We start from the raw sequence: 16930 nt of genomic DNA on the forward strand, positions 1-16930 counted from the left end.
GTTCCCAATTCCGTTTTATAGTATAATTCAAGTTGATAATGTCTTGTTTTCTTCCTCATCTTCATGCAGATGACAAATAATATCAATTATAATGTCGAATCAATAAAAAATGGGAATTGTTATTGGGTGCAAACTTATTGTCAATGAATCCCTTATGGATTTATAAACTATATCATCATCTTCATCTTCATATTTACTATTGAAAAGATGAATGAAACTCTTTAGATTAAGAGGATCCTATCTCATGTCTTCATCAATGTGAGAGGAAGATTAGAGCCCTTTTTAAAATCCCACATGGGTAGCAAGGCTAACCTACACTGTGTAATCATGACCTTATTATCATAACTAGAAATGAATAAAGACCAACATTCCTACAAAAAAACGTTGCTTGTAATTTGCGTCAAATATTTAAATTGTTTGTTGTTCCTCTAAACATCTCTACTACAAAATCATTGACACAATCATCTATATCAACATACAAAACCTATTGCGCATGTCTCTTGCAAACAAACAAAGGTAGGTTAAAAGTGATAATGCCAACAAAGTAAGCATAAATTCTACTTAAACCCTACAAAATCCCAACTTCTAGCCTATATAACATTAATTGTTATTTAGGTGTAATGAGTATAACAAAAATTAAATGTAAACAAATAGCATACCAAAAAATAAATAAAAAGGATTACAACCCTTGCAAAGTTATAGTTCCCTCATGTCCATGGGAGTATGCATATTCTTTTATTTTTTCTAAACCTACAAGATCACATAACAATGGTAAATAGTGTTGATGATGGTTAAAACATACAAATAAATATTGTGTGTAATCTATGTGCTTTAATTGTAGCTCCACTGGGGATCTAGAGGAAGTAGTTGTTTTTTGTTTTTCCTTCCTTGCCTATGTACAAATATTTCGAGTAACAAAAAAGAAAAAACATGACACAACAATAAGTATTAACAATATTTTTAACCTTAGGGGTGGAAAGTATGGGTGGGGTGCGAGTGCATCCTAGAGGACAACTTGAATTATCCTACTCTTGGAGTCTAGGTAAGACATCCAATAATTAGGTAAAGGTCTGCTCTCATCTTCAAGGAATGTCACATGTTGTCTATCTCCAAATCCATAAATTGATCATTTTGGGGGATTCTTCAGTCATCATTCATCATCTTCATTTGGGCTCCTCCTTGTTAGCTTTGAAACTCAATGCAATTTTCGAAAATGTCCACTCCAGCTTGGTATCTCTAGTGTAATTTCAAGCAAAACATGTCCTATGACAACATAATGTTAAGGAAGATTTCCTAGCTAATTGGGAAGCTAATTATGAAGCCGATCTCTAGAAGGTTAATGACCAAATATCATGTCTTGAGATTCCCTTAACAAAATGACAAGTGGAATCATGGGATGGAATCAACTGGCAGTTGTGAGGGCATTGTTTATACTCACTCTGTCAATTGGCACGACGATGTTCTTGGCTTCAATCATGAAAAATGAATGGTTCATCTCTCACCCTACAAAGGAAGTTATGGAGGATTACATTGAGGAACATGGGAATTTATGGTCTCACACAAATGGATTTGATGTAGATGAGGGGTTGCATGGCAACTCCCCTATGTTTGACCCTCAAGGGGAAGTTAATAAGCAAGTTCTCTCTCTCTAAAGTTGAGATAAAATAATGTTACTTCACAGGGACATTGAGACTTTTTATTTATGATTGAGAATGTGAAATATATTTACTACATCTCCTTCTTGTTGTGTTCTAATATAAAAAACAAACTAACCAAGTGTTGGTTTTGGTCAACACTAACCAAATATGTATATTCATTTTTTTTTATAATATAGCCAACATTGTTTATTTATTTTTAGATAATATTTTATTTTTATTTTAAAAGGGACAGGTGTCAACTTCACGTTGAGCATATATGGAATCACACATCACCCTCACATTGGACTGCAGAATGCACATCTTAGCGCAACTAGCATCTCAACATAAGTCCCCAATGTGGTGCTCAAAAGGCACCACGCTGGCAAGCCTGGTTGGGACTCGTTAAGGACAAAGATTTATCATCATTGTTTGTGTGGTTCATTTCATTTAATTTGTGAAGATGGCATTTCCACTTTCTCACCTTCCTTAGCTTTTTTTTTTGGGTGTCTTCTCTTCCATTGGCCCAAGTAAAGTTCCATTTGCTAATTAGTTCATTCTTGTTTGGGTGTCTTTAGGTCCATTGGCCCAAATAAAGTTCCATTTGCTAATTAGTTCATTCTTGTTTGGGTGTCTTCTGGTCCATTGGCCCAAATAAAGTTCCATTTGCTAATTAGTTCATTTTTGTTACAAAATGTAGCTAAGAGGTTTGGCTTCCTTAGGGTGACTAATAACCCTACGGACTCTTCTCACTATAAGTAAAAAGGGCTTTGGTTTCCTTAGAGTGACTAATAAACCCTAGAGCCTCTCCCATTGCTGGGCATAAATAGAAAGAGTTTTGGCTTCCTTAGGGTTTCTATAAGCCCTAGGTCCCATCTTATTCCTCAATACTCACCAGAAGTTTGCTTTTTTAATGTGTTTACATGATCCAAGCGTTGGCTAAGTTACATACCCTTTCTTTTCAACTCTCTTTGGTTTAAAAGCGTTTAGCTATTTAGTTCTCGTAAAAGAGCAAATCAACTTTACTTTCTTTATGCTATTTCATTTGCTACTTAGTTATCAGTCTTTAGAGAAACTTAAGACCTAATCGAACTTGACATCTAGTCCAATAAACCAGAGCCCTGGATCACTCCACTCCCTTCTCCAGTTTTCCTGATTAGGGGCAACTCCAATTCCTGTCCAAACGCTCAAGCTTAGGCCTTCCACCTAGTGTTACCATAGTGTTTCATTGGAAACATCACACTATATTTTCCGCTGAGCTTGCCTGTACTTTGGCTTACACTAGGTTTTGATTTTGATTTTGGCTTTGTATGTATTTTGAATAGTGTTTATCACTTTTCCCAAATTTTCAACTCATGGCTCCGAATAAAATCATCCATGTTAACGAAATTTTGCATTTGCATTCTGAAATCCCAACTGATCCAAGTCCCAAAACCATGAACTGCGTGCTAAATTCGAAAATGCAAAGTTTCAAGTTCAAGTTCACAGTCGTGTTATCCTATTTTCATCAAATAGGATGTAAATATTTGGCTTAAGCAGATGCTGTTTATCTTTTCTATTATGTTTTATTTGAAAATGTGTTAATCATAAATTTGAATTGATTTGCAAGTTTGTGTATTGAATAATATATTGAGAGGGAAAATCACTTCCTTGTGTAGGCAAAACAAGCCAACTTCATGGGCACATCAAATAAACAAAATGATTTGGTCCTTTGCAACAATGAACTCGCCAGCAAAACAATATCAACCAACTTGAATTTGGTTTTCAATACCTTTACAGTTGTTTGTTATATGAATAGTAGGACCTCAAATTTGAACAATTGAAATGGATGGAGACCTCACTCTTAGTCTCTTACAATTGAATTAAAGAATGCAATAAATTGTATACAAGGCGTATTGTGATACTAACTGGACCACATTTGCTTCGTGCTGTCAAACGCATCCAAGGTGCATACAGATCCACTGCCAATTCCTGATGCCTTGACAGAGCACCATGCTAAATGTGAAAATCGATTTTTGTGATTCTTCCAACAATTCATTCTGTCGGGGGCCTGATATCCTTGAGACCTGTTAATGATTTATATCACTTCTGTGATGGTCTTGTATCACGCATTTATCTTTTGCTCTTCATAACAAGGCAGGCATTCCTCCAAGAAGCTGCCTAGCTGAGCACTATAAAGATCTGGGAATTTTCGAAAATGGTCCACATGGGGTGACAATACAAAATTACAAGCCCTAACTTTGTATCCTGCTTTCTTTTGCTTTGCAATGAATGCCTCTACAGAGTCAGCAGGAATAACCCTATCAGCAGAACTGTAAATGTATAGCTGAGGGCACTGTGGTTGTTGATGTGATAAAATTTTGAACACATCGGAAAGCCTCCTATTATGGACAAGAAACAGAACGAGTTAAATATAACAAACCTGAGCAAAGCAAACTTTATTTAAATTTTAGACTATTGTCATCATACAATAGGCTCTAGCCAAGAAAAGGATGTTAGAAAGGAAATTTATTGACCAAAATATTTAAAACCCTGCTGAAAGACATATATGCGAACCACTCTAGGTAAAACTATATAAATACCTGTCAACATAGGGCAGCTTGAAAAATAGTCTGAAAAAGTTCTCTAACATTACAAGTAAAGCTGTCTCTGTAACATCAGGCTTTAGCTCACTTGAATGAGCTTCATCAAAGCCCAATAGTTCTGCACTCCCTTCGCTTCCCTTTATTAGTCCCTTTGTCGCAACACTCTGCTTCTTTAACAGGGCAGCAGAAAAACCTGCAGCCCAAACCTGAAACAAGAGACAGCACACAGCGAGACTTGAATCTAACTAATAGCCAAACAAAACCCCTATAACCAGGTTGACTTTGACATATTCAATAATAAAGTGCAGGATTTGAAGGAGCCAGTAATATATGGTATATACAGACCTCAGGATCGGGTGTTGCAACAGGAGCAGAGTCCACCACACATCCCTTGATTTTATCTATGAGAGTATGATCACAAGCCGAAAACTTCTCAAGCATAACTCCATAACTGCTCAAGGCACAAAATATTGCATCTGGTGAAGATGTAGTACTTTTAAGAAATTCATATTGAATGTGGAGAAAAGAACTAAAAGGAGTATACTCACGTCAGCCAACCAGTATTGCTAAAAGTATGAAATATTAGGTACTTCTCTCTGGAATCTTTATTGTCTTCCTTCATCCAATGAGCTAGATGTGTTACAAGCAAATCAAGTTGCTGCTCTGCTTTTCCTCCTGGCCTGAAACTGGCAATGTCCTTCATAGGAACTGTGAAAGTAATTGCGTGAATTCCCCTAGACGTGTACCAATCTGCATACTTTTTAAGATGCTTTTGCCCAGATCCCAACCATCCAAGCAAAACCACTGCGACTGCTGGCTTCTTATGCTCAAGCAGGCACTCTGAAGAATTTGTAAAACCATATGTCTCCTGCTTTGGTAAATGCCAAATATGGAAATATCTTGAATGCGGAGACAAATCTGAATGCTTACGAGGACTGCTTTCAGATGTAGATTTTGAAGTTTGAGATGACGAAAATGAATTTGGGAAACCATATGACAAATTTGCAGACTTATACAGCGTGAAGAGAATAGGAACAGAAGCAAATGAAGAGGAATGCCCGCTGTAGTGCTGATTGAGGATAGGGTATGGGAAGAGTAGACTGGAAGGACTATACACAAACTTATGATTGAAAGCAAGTCCACCAAACTTGTCTTTATTGCATGCCAAGTTATAAGCTGAAGGGCTCAATGACCCATTCAAGAGAGGCGTTTCTACAACCTGACGGTGTGGCATTGTTCCTTCAACGGGAGAAACTTTTGAGAGAATTGAGTATTTTTTAATTGTTGATATATTCGATGGTGTAAAAACAGATACATAGGAAAACCAGGAAGATGTAGTGCAGTCAGAGAGGGATGAGGTTTCATGAACTGGCGGTGAAGATTGAATTTGAAGAGACGGCTGACCTGAATCCTGCAAAGTAGGAGCACTTCTTTTGTGCAATTTATCTGGCACGTCTGCATACAGTGCAGCTGCAACGGTAGCTGTCATGGCTGCAAATGGCCTCTGTAGGAGCCCAGATAAGGACGCCATATCCCAATAGAGGAAATCTTTCGCGCAAAGTCCAAGTCCCCTGCTGCTTCAACTATGGCAATCTGGCTAAAGCGAAATCGCAAACTTCAGACAGGCCTTATGAAACTAACAATTGCCCGTTTCCTCTCCACAATATCCTGATGCTTCCCAACTCAGGATCGCCTGTAAGTTATCTCAGAAAAATCTTCAACCCCCAAATTCTACACCTGAAATTAGGGCCCAAATATTCAAATCCTTCCAACAAGGCCTTTGTTCACAGACGAGATCGAGGGAATGAACCTCGGGCGTGTTTCTGAACCAACTTCCCTCGAAGAAATCCTTAAATTCAGCTCCAGAAATTGTATATGCCTTCCATACAACTTTGCCTAATTATACAAAACCTGCCAGGCCAAATTTATAAAAATAAATAAAAATAAAGGTTCTTATAATCGTTCCCTCAACTGAAGTTTAACTTTCCGTGTCGGCTATTTTTGGCTCGTAAACGTCATGCAATTGTTGCTTTCTTTAAGCCCCTTGTTTTTTCTCGGCATGCCATACATGCACAAGATCCATCAAAATGTAACGAAAACTGCAAACCAAATCCTGAATTAGCCAAAACGTATCTCTCTGAAATGTCTTCTCAAGCGTTTTCCTAAAACACAAATTATTCAGATTTGCGGACACGAAAACTTATACAATCAAGCTTTCTCTCAACGATTTCTCATTTACAAATTTTCCGGCAAAGACTGCTAACATTAAAAAAACAAAAGCTAAAATAGTCTCTTCCAGCGTATGCGAGAGTAGACATAAAAATTTACGAAATGCAGGCTTACCGTGAATTTTCGACTCCTGCAGTTTCTGTTAAGAGGACGACTTAAACCGTCAACATAGACATCCTGCAGCTTCGATTGCCGAATGAAATGCCGCACAACACGAGCAGTGAAAAGCGGTCGACTCCCTGAGAAGTATTCAACCTGAATCGTCAACAAATGCCAGAGCGATATCTCTCTGACTTAAAGGATTAAACGATTAACAGCTCCTAATTTTTCAATTTCCACAGCATTTAACGCGTAAATGCGTTTTTCACACAGAATCAAACAGCAAAACGTCCTGAAATAAAAAATCAGAAAATAATTTGTGACCTTTAGGACATCAGGCCTAAAATCCTCATGTCTGCACACATCCAACCAGAGAAATGACGAAATCGACCACGGATATCCGACCTTGTCGAGCTTCAAAGCGAAACGTTGCGTGTAGATCGCCGAAATTAAAATGCAAATAACTCAACTTCTTAATATGGTCAGAATATGGCTCAGCGCCTTCAATGTAAGGGTTGTTTGATAGCAAATTGAAAGAATAAAGCGACCCAGTCATGTAATGGTGTAGAAAACGAAGAATCGAAGAAGAACCCGCTCCAGAGCTTTCGGCAGCGGATGCTCTTCGATTTCTCTTTCTCTTCTCCATTCACATCATTTGAGGGTTTTTGATATTTTTTCCAACGCACATTCCAAGCAGCTCCTCTGGCACCGTGAAAGAATATTCCATCAACGTACCTGCCCCTCGCAACCGGCAATTGGGAAATTGATTGGCTTCTAGAATCTCCCACTTTTTCTTTGTTTTTAATGTTCCAATAAGTTAGGGAAAGCTTTTTGTTGGCTTCAGCCTCCCGATTCCAAAACCTGAGCTCCATATATTCTGAAATAAAACAATCAAATCTGCAGAATAGTAATTATGATGATTCTAATAATTACCGGTAAATCGTGGTTGATAATGTTGATGGCAATCAAATATTATGGGAGATTTGTAATGTTGTTGAGGATCTGTAATTTCAAGATTGTTTAATGGTTATTATAATTTTTTTAGTCTGATATGAAATAGATTTTTTAGTAAAATTTAATGAATTAATTTTAAGAAAGAATGTGATTTTTTGTTTTTAAAATATATTTTTGAATGTATAAATAGATTCAACACTTAGAAAAAATCTGTGCTCGATTTTAGTCAAAATTAACAAGAAAAAATGTACTAAAAAAGGTCTTTTCCTCTATAAATTAGACCATGCTCTTACATATGCATCTTTGGTGTACAAGGTAAATTGGGGATTGGAACCTCAAATTTTTGAGTACATAACACTTCATTTTCATAGACAATGGATTTTGGCGAGAGTTGTTGGGATAGTGGTTTGTATAGCATCCATCCAGATTTGATAGTGGCTCGTCATAGTAAGGTTGGAAGGATAGGCATCCCCTTCGAGTTTGGGATCACAACTCTAGTTTCTAGTGGTCTCATGTCTCAGTGCTAAGTTGAGTTTTGGATACATGTGACTTGAAGGCTGCTATTGGGAGGTTTTGCTAATTCCCCTGTCTAAAAAACACTTCATTTTCACTGCACTTCCAATTGAGTTGTCCCAAAAACTTAAAAATTGAAAAAAAAAATTAAAAACCTTGATTTTATCCATTATATTTGTGTATACTACAAAAATATTCTCAAATTATTAAGTCTAAATCATCTATAATTTTTATTTAAAAAAATAAAAATTTTAGAAACTTTATTTCAAAATAGACGAAACTTATAAAAATGATTATTATATATTAAATTAATAAATTATTTATACAAAAATATTTTCAAATTATTAAATCTAAACCATCTATAATTTTTATTTAAAAAATAAAAATTTTAAAAATTCTATTTCAAAATAGAACAAACTTATAAATATAATTATTATATTTTAAATTAATAAATTATTTGAAAAAAATAATAATTTATTACTAATAATTATATTTTTTAGGGAAGGTGCATCGCCCTGAAGAAGCAACATATAAATATGATAATTATATTTTAAATTAATAAATTATTTATACAAAAATATTTTCAAATTATTAAATCTAAACCATCTATAATTTTTATTTAAAAAATAAAAATTTTAAAAATTCAATTTCAAAATGGACCAAAATTATAAATATAATTATTATATTTTAAATTAATAAATTATTTGAAAAAAATAATAATTTATTATTAATAATTATATTTTTCAGGGGGAAGGTGCATTCCCCTGAAGAAGCAACATATACAATATATACATCATCTGTATATCAGAATTGTAACCAACATCTGTTGCACGCAGGCAACACAGCATACCGACGAAGCGATGAAATGCAATTTTTACATATGTACGAAACTTGATGAAACTCATAGGTTGCAGTGTAGCGCGACCATACAACGGGATTTGATCACGGGTGGGGAGCGAGAAAGTCCTCTGCCCTGACCACGTGAGTTGTGCGCTCATGCGCATTTTTTAATAATTATATAAATGTTCAATAAATCACTTTACATTTCTACATAGTTCTTAATATAATGGTTTCTCAATTTATTCATGAGAAGTTAAATCTATCTATGAGATGTAACTCAATTAATTTTTGTGAGATTTACAAGTGAGATGAGTGGAGCGCGGTCCAGCGAACTAGGGTTTCTAAAACTTCTGCAATGGCAGATCGATTTAGACATCTGCAAACCTGCAAGCACCGTCAGCAATACGTCCATACAATTCCAAAAGAGCAGTCTCCTTCTTCATGATTCCCCCTCAGGTGGAGGACGTGGTGCCTCCCCAAATGAAAATGAAGAGCGACAGAAGAGCAAGGAAAATGACAAACCAGAGGATCAACAAGAGGACAGCATGGATCTGAACTCACAGGCAAAAACGGATGACAAAGAACAACCCAAAGTTACCTCGACCACTTGTAAGCCAGTGGCAACCGAACCTCTGAAGGTAGAACTTCCAAGTCATCGAATCAATGCTAAGATACAGTTTATGAAGGACCATGCTTTGATAGGCAAATTGATAGGACTTTGGCTTACTGAAAAAGTGTTGTGTGGCTAGATAGCAGCAAAATGGAACCCAAAAGGACACATCACTCTACAGCTGGGGCCTAAAGGGTTCTTTACGACCATTTTTAACTGTCTTGAGGACCTGAAAAGGGTTTTATATGGAGGGCCGTACTTTTTCAACGCAGCCGGATTGTATCTCAGAGGATGGGTAGAGCGCTTCAACCCTGATAAAGAGGACCTCAGCTAGGCTCCGGTCTGGATAATATTGTACTCTCTTCCCATGGAATATTTGGAAGAAGCCTCCTTACAAGAGATAGGAAATTTTCTAGGCGGATTTATCAAAGTTGCAGAGGAAACAAAATTCCAAAGATACACCTCTTACGCACGAATCTGTGTCTACATGCACCTCAACAAGGCTCTTCCGGATGCGGTAAGTATATTACATGATGATGTTGAATGGGTTCAGTTGATTGAATATGAACGTGTGTCATTTAGATGTAGAAGATGTCATGCCCTGGGCCACCTGTATAGGGACTATCCTTTAACTCAAAAACCCTCATCCCCTTCTGCATCAGAGAAGCCTGAGTCTGATGGCTTCACCAAAGTGACCAACCATAGGAAAAGCCACAAGAAAACAACTTCACATCCTAAGATGCCTCAAGCCAGCTCCTCCAAGCCTTCCATGAGCAAAAACTTTGAAGCATTAGCCCGACAAAAGGATATCAACTCTGAAAATCCTGCCTCCACAGAGAAGAAGGCATCGAAGGACAAGATCTCTACTCATTCAGACGCCAAATCACTCCAAGATGATACTCTACCCATAGATCCTTTATCCTCAGATAAGCGCAATGTCCCAGCATGGAATATTCAAGGAATGGAGGTGGACAACCTACACTCTGACTCCAGAATTGCTACAAAATCTACTGAAGAATTAAATGAATCTCAGCAAATGGAAGAGGATCTGGAAAGTATAGATATTGGGGATCTAGACATTTTAGGTCTAGAGCAGGCTTGTAAAACAAAAACCTATGACAAAATTCCAGATAGACAACTAGAGAATCTGGAGGTGATCCTCTCAAGGGCATAAAGGCAAAAATCTCTAGGTATTCAGACTGGTAGTCTTTGGGATGGGAGACACATTACCAAAGATAACAAAAAACGTGGAAGGAAAACAGACCTCCAACGAATGATCCGAATAGGAGAAATGTTAGTAGAGTCAGGTAGGTACTCTAAGCTAACAAAGTACTACAATTCCCTCCACAACATCTCCCGATGAAGTTAATATCATGGAACATCAGAGGGCTCAATGGCCCAGGGAAAGGCAGATTACTCAAAAAATTGATAATGCAAGAAAGACCACAAATCCTATTCTTGCAAGAAACCAAATGCAATTCAACAACTTTGGAAAAAATTGCAGCAAAAGCATGGCCAGGAGGTCTCTCTGTCACAGTGGATGCTGATAGAGAGTCTGGAGGCTTAGCTATCATATGGGACGCTCGCACCATTATGCTCAATGATTTCCACGCTAATAAGAATTTCATTCAAGCAATCTTTCACATCACAGGGACCAATATACACGGGCATCTAACCAATGTGTATTTTCCCCAGGATGCCATGCACAAGATAGAAATCCTGAACACACTCTCAGCAATCAACACTGATAGGATGCACCCACTGTGGATCACTGGGGGTGATTTCAATATGATTACCAGGCTGGAAGAAAAAAGGGGAGGTAGGAACAAAGGAAATAAGGAAGGAAACAACCTAAAAGATTTCATACAGAACAACTAGCTTATAGACATGCCCTTCAACAATGGACTTTTTACCTGGAACAACAAAAGAGCAGGGTTGCATCAGATAGCCTCTCATCTGGACAGATTCTTACTATCAGACAACGCAATTCATATAGGTGGAGATTTTGTCGCTTCCATCTTGCCGCTCTCAGGGTCAGATCACTGGCCAATCTCCCTTCATTGGTCTCGTCCTGGCAAGACAACCTGCAGACCTTTTCGCTTTGAGGCTTTCTGGATGTCTCATCCGGATTTCATCAATATGATAAACATACAATGGAATAATTTCTCTCCTCCAAATGGTACAAAAATGATTCAATTTCAGCAGAAGCTTAAGTATCTCAAGGGCAAGATCAAACAATGGAATCATACCTCTTTTGGCAATATATTCAAGGCTCAGAGTGACCTCGATAAGGATATGAAACAGCTACAGCAGAGGATCATAATCGCAGGCCGAACAGAGGAATTGTCAGAACATGAAAAACTTCTGGAATCGCAAATCTCAGAGAGGGCAAAACAGGAAGAAAGGCTATGGAGGCAAAAATCGAGAATAAGATGGCTCAAGGATGGAGAAAAAAACACAAATTTTTTTCATAGTACCACAATCCAACGCAGAATGAATAACAACATTACTCATGTTCAGAATGAGCAGGGTGTTCAGGTGGAAAGACATGAAGAAATTGAAAGTGAACTTCTAAACTATTTCAAGCAAGTGCATCAGGAGCCCCACATAGACAGATCGTAGGCCATAGAAAAAATTACAAGGAACATTCCTAAAGTTATACAAAGGAGCATAACCAACTCCTTCTCAGGCCTGTAGACTTACAGGAGGTGGAAGTGGCAGTTCGTCAATCGAAAGATGGGAAGGCGCCTGGTCTGGACAGATTTACCTCAAATTTTTTCCACAATTTTTGGGAGTTGATCAAAATGGAAGTTTGGCGGGTTGTTGAGGAATCGAGAACTTTGAGATGGATGCTTCCAGGAATGAATGCTACATTCACATCCCTTATTCCCAAGGAAGATCAACCTAGCACTCCTGACAAATTCAGGCCTATTTCCCTGTGCAATATAATCTACAAGATTGTCGCCAAAGTAATCACCTCCAGACTCAAATTGTTGCTCCCTCTAATTATCTCACCTGAGCAATCTGGGTATGTCGAAGATAGGTAGATCACGGACGGCATCATCTTAACTCATGAAATTATCCACTCTCTGAAGCAATCCAAAAAGTTAGGTATGCTCCTTAAATTAGATCTTTCAAAGGCATTTGATAGCTTAAGCTGGCTGTACATCAAAAAAACTCTTACTGCTTTTGGTTTTGCGCCTCCCTGGGTTAGGTGGGACATGAGCCTTATCTCCTCCTCCTCCTTTTCGATTCTAATAAACGGCATTCCCTCCTCCCACTTTCATCCTTCTCGGGGTATCAGACAAGGAGACCCTCTCTCTTCCTTCCTTTTTGTTATTATGGTAGAAGGATTGGGCCGAAGCATTAAAATAGCTCAGCATTCATAGCTTCTAAGAGGTTTGTCTTTTCATAACTCTACCGCTTATACCCACCAGCAGTTTGTTGATGACAACATGCTTTTTGGTCATCCGTTAGTCCAGGAAGCTCGTCAGCTCAAAATGTTACTGACGGATTTCTCGGACGCCTCTGGAGCCAATATCAACCAAGTTAAATCCCAAATCTTCTTTTTTCACACTCCTGTTATTACCCAAGCAGCTATAGATCGCATTCTTGGTTTCTCTATTGCTGTCCTCTTGTCTAAATATTTAGGATCTCCCATGATTGCCTCGGCCTTGAAGCACTCTTCTTGGAAGATCCTCTTAGAAAAATTGGAAGCCTGCCTCTCCTCATGGACTCACAGAGCCCTCAATATGGCGAGTCGGTTAGTCCTTATAAAAGCTGTTCTTCAATCCATGCCGCTTTATCTCTTCTCGATCCTAGTGGCTCCCAAATGGGTTCTTAAAGAAATCAAGCATCTCCAACAATCTTTCTTATGGGGAAATTCAGGTCAAAACTGCAAATGGGCCCTAGTCAAATGGGACACAGTTTTCCTTCCAAAGTGTTCTGGGGGAACTGGACTGAGGGATCCTTATCATAGCAACGTGGTCATGGGGGCTCGATTATGGTGGAAATGGCTTACTGTGCCATTCACCCTATGGGATATTCTATGGACAACAAAATATGCTAGCAATCGGCCAATAGAAGAGCTAATACGAATGTCAGAAGTTAGCATGGGATCCCTAATCTGGAATTAAACCAAGCAACATAGAAGCCTAATTCAGCAGCACAGTTTTTGGGAAGTTAAGGATGGAAACACAGCAAGGTTTTGGGAAGATTCTTGGCAGCAGCGGCCCAAGATAAAGGACCTAATCTCTCATATGCAACTCTCGGAGCAAGATATGCAGACTTATGACAAAGTTAAAATATTCTGGAATCCCTCTCCAACACAAGGTTACAGGCAATGGATTAAGGCGGATCAAATCTTAAGACATGGAACAAAACAAGCTCAACAAACTCTTGATACAAAATTAATGAAGAGGAAAATACAGTACTCAGACGACAAGGATATACTCAGATGGGGTTATGAAGAAAAAGGCACCTTCTCCACTAGGGAAGCTTATAATATAATAATCAAGGATCATATGGTTAAAAATCCTCTCTGGAGCAAAGTCTGGGTCCCTAACAATTGGCCAAAAATCTCCACCTCTCTGGCTCTTATGTCAAAACAAGATCCTCACATGGGACAATCTCAGAAAAAGGAACTATCACGGGCCCTCAATGTGCCCAAACTGCAGACAAGAAGAGGAATCCATAAAGCATCTTATGCACTCTTGTCCTATTGCGTGCAAACTCTGGGAAAAAGTCAGTTTTCGATGCCAAAAGGAAGGTAGAATACATGGAAACATCATAGCTACTGTTCGCAACTGGGATCCGAATCCTTATCAAAGCATGATCTTAAACTTCTTATGGAAGCTCATTTCGGACTTCCTCATGTGGACCATTTGGAAGGAGAGAAATCGAAGAATCTTCAAGGATCTTTCTGCGCCCTTGGAGCAGCTTTGGAAAATCATCTGTCAAAATATCAAGGAAACCTTACTTCTGCATACCTGGTATCAGGAGGACTTTCCCTCTATTCCCCAAGAACAAAACATTTGGGCCAATTGGAACCTTCAATGGAATCAAGAACCTATTTCCAAGGGAACAACTTCTTCATCGAGTCGTTCTCCTGAAAAGTGGATCCCTCCTCCCAAGCATATGTTCTAGCTAAATTTTGATGGGGCCTCAAAAGGTAACCCAGGTAACTCAGGCTTCAGAGGGATTTTCAGAGACTACAAGGGCGTTCCTCTTCTTACCTTTTTAGGATCAAGAGGCCAGGATACCAATAATTCAACGGAACTGGAAGGTCTTTGGCAAGGTCTTACTCTTGCTCAAAATGAGGGATTCTTTCCGCTTATTATAGAAGGCGACTCTCAGATCATCATAAATATTGTTACCAAAATTATGCAAGGCACTCCCATAAGCAAAGTAAGCAACAGTTGGAGAATGGCGAAGCGGCTTGATCTCATTGCAATCTGGCTTTCTTCTCACAGGGCGATCACTCTCAAGCACATCCTCAGGGAAGGAATCAAAGTGGCTGATTTACTAGCTAATATTGGAGTTGAAAGTGGATTGAAACTTCACACAGGCTCAATATCCAGAATGGCCCCTGAATCTCAACTCTTGGATTACCAAAATATGGTGAAGAATGAAATTGAACAGGGAGAAGAAGAGCACCCGGATGCGGGTGATTTTAGAGCTCATTAATGGTGATATTTATGAGTGACGGTGCTCGGCCCTGTCAGCTGCTGGCCAACGCTAATCTCCAAGTCTATACCTGGCTCATGATGGCTCACATTAGGTGCGAGCAGGTCCGTCTGCAGGTTGATTTTAATGCACACATCGGCTGAGACAAAGAATTTGCTGGTTTTATCATGGAGTATTCGGCCTTCAAGCCCATAGTCTGCTCCCCATCCTGTAACCTTTGCCTGTATTATGCAGGATTCCTGTGTAATATCTTGGTCTTAGGTGTTCGCTGCCGGCTCCTGGATGCTCTTAATTCTGGCTCTGGGTCGCCTATCTCCCATTCTCTGTCCTGCTATCTGAGCCCTCCGCAGGTTCCTTATGTGTAGTCTTGGCTCTCCCCTAAAGTCTCCAGTGCTACTGTGCTTTCCCCTAGCCGCTTAGCCATGGTGCGCCATTGCATGAGAAGCCACCATGGCAGGAGCCGTGGTGGTCGCACGTGGCCTCAAACTGCTCATTCTGCAGAATAGCCTCTGCCCCCTGCCTCTCCACCTTCATCCCAAGCGAATTCTCCTCTGCCCAACCCTTCTCGCAGACCTTTCTCACATAATGCTTTCTAGACAACTCACTTTAAATTTCAAAGTAGCCTGAATAGGCCCATCATCACGACGAACATCACCATAATTTTCTCCGAGGAAGAAGCTCAGATTCAAGCTCCTGCGCGCACCATGGCAGAGCATCCTCCGGGCGATCTCAGAACTGCGGACAACCTTGGCACTAGGCAGATTTCGGCAGATGAAGGTATGGCGGAAAGGCGTGGCGATATGCATGGTGAGGGTGTCAATCCAGACGCTTCTCAGCCACTAGGTGGTTGCTCTCATGAAGCCACTATCTCGATGGCCTTTATTGCCAGCGATAGTGGCACTCGTCCTGCGTTGGTTCCTCCAGGTGGCAGCAGAGCTGGCGATGTGGATCGTGATGGAGAATTCTAGTATGGCAATGCATGCCCTGTCGTTGAGGTGCCTCCGGACTAGGACGTCCCCATGTGATGCCACCTGGTCTCCTTCGTGTCTTCTCAGAGTTTTCTCGTTGGTAACTGTTCAGGTTCAAACTCTTCTGGTTTTGAGGTTCTGGCCCTGTTTATGCGGTTCGACAATCTGGTTCTATGTCTTTGTGGCTCGGAAGTATACTGTTCTGGTTCTGTTCCTGCGGTTCGGCAGATTGGTTCTATGTCTTTTTGGCTCGGCAGTATGTAATTTTCAGGCTGACATGTACATTTTCTCTTTCTATGGGTTTTTGCCTCCACTGTTTCAAAGGGGATATCTCAAATCCGCATTATGGCTTGCTAGTAGTTTTCAGGCTTCTATGTATGGTTTTTTGTCTCACTGTAACTGGTTTTTCCCAATTATGGGATAGCTCTGATTCCCTGACAACATTCATATGCTCTCGTCTGAGGCCTCTGCCTCTTTGTAACCTTATTTTTATTTCCTTCTAATAGAATTAGTCTTTATTACAGAGATTTTTTTTTTTTTTTGAGATTTAAACTACACCAATTCTATTTTAAGGAAATTAAAACTAATAAAGTTTAGTCTACGCTAGTTTTACTTTTAAATTAAAATTGTCTCATTATATATTAATCATTCTTTTTTTATTCATTATATAAATTTAAAAAATCTTAAAATAATAATTTTTAATTTTAACCAATAATAATATAATAGTTGTAAGCAGAACTTCGACGAAAATCACATGAGGAAAGACCTTTGTCGACGCGTTTCGAATCAACCAGTGTGGTTCATCGTCCTGAC

At 39.1% G+C, this 16930-nt stretch overlaps 2 protein-coding genes across 3 annotated transcripts; one reads left to right on the plus strand and one right to left on the minus strand.

Moving 5' to 3' along the window:
* Positions 1 to 3359: 3359 nt before the first annotated feature.
* LOC149209728 (uncharacterized) lies at positions 3360 to 7221 on the minus strand. Of its 2 annotated transcripts, none has more exons than XM_089396483.1 (6): positions 6872 to 7221; positions 6563 to 6687; positions 4768 to 6130; positions 4565 to 4670; positions 4217 to 4425; positions 3360 to 4015 (listed from the first exon to the last, which is right to left on the minus strand). In XM_089396483.1, exons 3-6 carry the CDS (start codon positions 5748 to 5750, stop codon positions 3739 to 3741), a joined length of 1575 nt encoding a protein of 524 aa, XP_089252609.1. In that variant the 5' UTR covers positions 5751 to 6130; positions 6563 to 6687; positions 6872 to 7221; the 3' UTR covers positions 3360 to 3738. The 2 variants fall into 2 exon arrangements, with proteins under 2 accessions (XP_089252609.1, XP_089252608.1); XM_089396482.1 differs by having other exon boundaries at positions 4768 to 6318.
* Positions 7222 to 11351: 4130 nt separating this feature from the next.
* On the plus strand, positions 11352 to 12086 carry LOC149209729 (uncharacterized). The gene has a single exon (XM_089398724.1). It carries the CDS (start codon positions 11352 to 11354, stop codon positions 12084 to 12086), a length of 735 nt encoding a protein of 244 aa, XP_089254850.1.
* The last annotated feature ends 4844 nt before the right edge of the window (positions 12087 to 16930 follow it).

The sequence above is a fragment of the Pinus tabuliformis genome, chromosome 1_2 (genome assembly GCF_031772625.1).
Source record: "Pinus tabuliformis cultivar Carrire ecotype Pingquan chromosome 1_2, CPIR1, whole genome shotgun sequence".
In the NCBI taxonomy this organism is placed as follows: domain Eukaryota; kingdom Viridiplantae; phylum Streptophyta; class Pinopsida; order Pinales; family Pinaceae; genus Pinus; species Pinus tabuliformis.